General features: G+C 24.7%; 2 protein-coding genes across 2 annotated transcripts in view; both read left to right on the top strand.

Moving 5' to 3' along the window:
• Positions 1-1,116: 1,116 nt before the first annotated feature.
• On the top strand, positions 1,117-4,230 carry LOC128965219 (chymotrypsin-like elastase family member 2A). The gene is made up of 4 exons (XM_054311868.1): positions 1,117-1,391; positions 1,534-1,596; positions 2,217-2,664; positions 3,736-4,230. The coding sequence occupies exons 1-4, from the start codon at positions 1,117-1,119 to the stop codon at positions 3,925-3,927; spliced, it is 978 nt and encodes a 325-aa protein (XP_054167843.1). The 3' UTR covers positions 3,928-4,230.
• A 712-nt stretch (positions 4,231-4,942) lies between these two features.
• LOC128965217 (chymotrypsin-like elastase family member 2A) overlaps positions 4,943-5,000 on the top strand; it is a 2,516-nt gene continuing 2,458 nt past the window's right edge. Inside the window, exon 1 of the mRNA XM_054311867.1 lies at positions 4,943-5,000. This exon is cut by the window's right edge and continues 217 nt beyond it. Within this exon, the coding sequence (XP_054167842.1) occupies positions 4,943-5,000 (58 nt within the window).

Raw genomic sequence — 5,000 nt, 5'->3', positions numbered from 1 at the left:
TATGTATAATATTATTTAATGTAACTCACCATTAAGTATCACAATATTATTATTTGAATTCATCATATAATAAATTGTTACAACAATTCAATAGTTAATATAATTTTTGATTTTTTTTAAATTTATTATTTGATTTAGTTTTTTTTATAAATTAAACTAGCAGTAATTTTTATTAATAAAATAATTTTCATTCATCTTATGAATGATTAGTTTTTTTTAAAAAAAAAGTCATTTAATATATTATTTCCGATGAAAAAAATCATTGAATAATAACAATTAGAAAATATTTTCTAAATGACTAATCATTTAGTATTTATATTTGTATATATTTTTTTTAAATGTTTACTTTTAATTTGTTATTTTGTAATATAATATAATGCATTTATTTTCAACTACTATCATTAAATACAATTTATTTTATTTTTTATAAAAAAATATATCCATAATATTATACAATAAACTTATTTGCTTATATATGTATTAAACAATTTGATGATTTTGTATTTTTAAAAATATTTTTTAAAACATAATATTATTTATATAATTATTTATTTATCTATTTTTTTTAATCTTATTGTATAAGTATAAATAAATATAAAAATTAAACCTAATAACTAAAAATTTTTATTATATATTAAAATAATAAATGTAAATTAGTAAATGTGTTAAATAACTTTTTAATTTATTAATTATTATTATAATATATTAAATAATAATTATTTAAAATAATAAAAAAACAAAAATATTTAAAAATTAAAACAAAAATAAAAGTTAGAAATTTTTTTTTATAGTTTTCTATTAATAAATATCTGTTATAAATTATTTGTATTAATTAATTAATATTACATACTATTAAAAAAATATTAATAAATTTATATGAAAATATCATATTATATTATATTTTAGTATTTTATTTAAATATGTTATATTAATGTATAGACAAAATAAAAATAAAAATACTTTTTATATTATAATATCATATTTTTAAGTAATATAAAGTATTATTTTTTATGCATTAATTTTCAAAATTTTTCATTTACTTTTTTTTGATCAAATTAAAATTAAATAGTTTTCAAAATAAATACAATAATATTATTAGTGTTTTTTTTTGAAATTATGAAATTTTATATATTAATCGGTTTTATTGTTGTGTTTGTAACCAATGGTTTGCATTCAATTAGTATCAAACACTACCCGTCGGTAACTGAGAACAACTGTGGTATCAGTCGGCAGTCATTGTTGATGAACGGCGTAAACCACTGTTTCAAGTGGTCATCAAATAATAATGTGACCACAAGTGTCCAAAACGGACGGTTAGCTCAACCTGGAGAGTGGCCTTGGATTGCATTCATTGATATATACAAAACATTTTGGGGTTTCAAATATGACAAGTATTTTCATAAATACATAAATTTATATTTAAATTAATTATTTATTTAAAATATAAAGTAAAATATAATCTATATTTTTTAAAAAAAAATAAATACTTAAAAAAAATTATCTTATAATTTCATAAATTAATTTTTTAAACAGTAAAATGTGTACAGGAGTTATACTAAATAACAATTGGATTTTAACAGCAGCGCATTGTATATTGTAAATATAAAAAAAAAATTTATACAAAATAATTATTAAATAAATTATATTATCAACAATTTAGTTACCGTAAAATTGTGTTTTTCCATTCCCCATATAGAAATGTCAAAATCATGGGAAATAATGCTAGTTTTCTCACAATAAGAAAAATATTGATTTTTCTTTTACTTTTAATAATAATTTCTCGCCCCCACTCCTGTTTTTATAAAATATATTTTCATGATATCCCTCACCCCTTTAAATTGGACGTCTCTAATTGTTCCGAAACCATTATGAATATGCTATCAATTACCAACGATTTATTGTTATATTATAATTATTATTATTATCGGTAATATAAAAAATATACCGTTTTTTTTAAATAGATTTATGTTAATTATATGTCATTATAGTTTCCTAGTACCCCCCCCCATTTTTGCTTTATCACATTTACTCGTTTAATTTACCAGGGGTGGTAAAAAATTTGAGTTTATAACGGTATAAATATTTTTATTTATTTTTTAAATTCCATATGGGAAATAAAACACATGATTTTATAAGTAATCATTTGAAATCAATAATCTATATTATTTATAAAAACTATTTATTTATTTTAATTAATTATATATAAAAAAAAAAAGTATCGATAATACAATTAGTGTACGACTAGTTCGCGATTATAGTCAACATACTAGTCATGTATACGGTGTGGATATGTATGTAATTCATCCAAATTATACGGTATTCATGAATACTAGACCCGGTTTAGAACAGGCATACGATATTGCATTATTGAAACTGTCGTCAAATATATCGATGACTACAACAACAATAACAGAGTTAACGGTTGGAAGATATCCGACAGTTAATGCCATTTGTTTGCCCGACAGAGACATTGTTAACACCGATAAAGAGTTGGCATTGTTTGCCGGTTTCGGTAATATTGATGAAAATTATGTCACAAATTTGGGTCCATTGCGTACGGGTTGGCTGCGTATGAATGAACCGACTAATACAGCATTGGATCGTTGGACTTATTTTATTAGAAGCAATAGATATCTTATAAATGATGGCTTAGGTATCTGTCCGGTTAGTATATAATAAAATACAAATAGAAATAATATTAATAATGTGTGGTTATGTGTTATGTGTAGTTATGTGTAGTTATGTGTAGTTATGTGAGGTTATGTGTAGTTATGTGTGGTTATGTGTGATTATGCGTGGTTTTGAGTGGTTATGTGTGGTTATGTGTAGTTATGTGTTGTTATGTGTAGTTATGTGTGGTTATGCGTGGTTTTGAGTGGTTATGTGTGGTTATGTGTGGTTATGTGTAGTTATGTGTGGTTATGTGTGGTTATGTGTGGTGGTTATGTGTGGTTATGTGTGGTGTATGTGTGGTTATGTGTGGTTATGTGTGGTTATGTGTGGTTATGTGTGGTTATGTGTTTTGAGTTTATGTGTAGTTATGTGTAGTTATGTGTGGTTATGTGTGGTTATGTGTAGTTATGTGTGGTTTATGTGTGGTTATGTGTGGTTATGTGTGGTTATGTGTGGTTATGTGTGGTTATGTGTGGTTATGTGTGGTTATGTGTGGTTATGTGTGGTTATGTGTGGTTATGTGTGGTTATGTGTGGTTATGTGTGGTTATGTGTGGTTATGTGTGGTTATGTGTGGTTATGTGTGGTTATGTGTGGTTATGTGTGGTTATGTGTGGTTATGTGTGGTTATGTGTGGTTATGTGTGGTTATGTGTGGTTATGTGTGGTTATGTGTGGTTATGTGTGGTTATGTGTGGTTATGTGTGGTTATGTGTGGTTATGTGTGGTTATGTGTGGTGGTGTGGTGTGTGTGGTTATGTGTGTGTGGTTATGTGTGGTTATGTGTGGTTATGTGTGGTTATGTGTGGTTATGTGTGGTTATGTGTGGTTATGTGTGGTTATGTGTGGTTATGTGTGGTTATGTGTGGTTATGTGTGGTTATGTGTGGTTATGTGTGGTTATGTGTGGTTATGTGTGGTTATGTGTGGTTATGTGTGGTTATGTGTGGTTATGTGTGATTATTTATAGTTAAGTGTGGGTGTTTGTGTCTGTGTGTAAAATGTAATTTTTATATTAGTTTAAATACTTTAATTTGAATTATAAAATATTTTCATAAAAATTAGGGTGACTCGGGTGGACCATTGATTCAGTATGAGTTTGATAGTCAACGGGCAATATTAATAGGTTTGGGTATAAGGTATTGGCCGGCAAACATATCCACTGGCTGTCCGGCTAGAGTTGCCGACGCCGGCAATATATTTGTACGAATATCTAAACACATTGATTGGATTATCAATACTGTAGCAGCACACTAACAAATATATATACATACCTACACACACATATACACACATATACACATATACACACACATACACACACATACACACACATACATACACATACACATACACATACACATACACATACACATACACATACACACACATACATATACATATACACACACATACACACACACACATATATACATATATATATATACACCTACACACACCTACACATACATACACAAATACAAACAGACACACACATACATACAAATACACATATAAAAATTATAAATTTATTAGTAATATGTTTAATAATGATTGATTACAATTATTTTAGCACTATTTTATATTATAATTATAGTTTTTATGTTAATAACTTGTTAAAACATGTACTTGTATATTATATATCAAATTTTTAAAATAATAAAAAATTATATACATATTTGTAGCTAGAATCATACTTTTGCCGCAATTTTTTTGAAAAAAATAATTTTGATCTATTATATCTTATTTTGGATGCTCTATACAATTCTAAACTTTTTAAAAAAAAAATTTGATTTTGTGCGCCATTTTGTCTATGTTCCCGAAGAGATATCAAAATTTTGATGCAACTTTTCTATACATTATTAGTAATCCTCTAACCGAATCTGAAGTCAGAATTTCAAAATTCACAAAAAAATATGCTACAGATACACGCACACACAAAAAAGGCTCGTATAGATTTCAGAAAACAAAACTTTTTCAAAGTTTTTTTTGAAAATATTAATAAATTTATATGAAAATATCATATTATATTATTTTATATTATTTTTTAAATAAGTTATACTATAACTGTTATAGTAATGTTTAAACAAAAAAAAATAAAAATACTTTTTAACTTAAAATATCATATTTTTAAGTAATATAAAGTATAAAGTGTTATGTATTAATTTTCAATAATTTTATATTATTATTATTTTTTTGATTAAATTAAAATTAAATAGTTTTCAATATATATATATAATAATATTATTATTAGTTTTTTTTGGTTGAAATTATGAATTCTTATATATTATTTGGTTTTATTAATGTGTTTGTAACCAATGGTTTGCATT

The sequence above is a fragment of the Oppia nitens genome, unplaced genomic scaffold (genome assembly GCF_028296485.1).
Source record: "Oppia nitens isolate AA-2021 unplaced genomic scaffold, nextdenovo-longstitch-racon4-pilon3 scaffold16_pilon_pilon_pilon, whole genome shotgun sequence".
In the NCBI taxonomy this organism is placed as follows: domain Eukaryota; kingdom Metazoa; phylum Arthropoda; class Arachnida; order Sarcoptiformes; family Oppiidae; genus Oppia; species Oppia nitens.
This window is presented reverse-complemented; position numbering and strand designations above follow the sequence as displayed.

What these genes read in the sequence shown, in the direction of transcription:
- LOC128965219 (XM_054311868.1), top strand. Translation starts at nt 1,117, where the DNA reads ATGAAATTTTATATATTAATCGGTTTTATTGTTGTGTTTGTAACCAAT. An exon ending in TGGGGTTTCAAATATGACAA is followed by an intron (nt 1,392 to 1,533) that starts GTATTTTCATAA and finishes TTTTTTAAACAG; the next exon opens with TAAAATGTGTACAGGAGTTA. An exon ending in ATGGCTTAGGTATCTGTCCG is followed by an intron (nt 2,665 to 3,735) that starts GTTAGTATATAA and finishes CATAAAAATTAG; the next exon opens with GGTGACTCGGGTGGACCATT.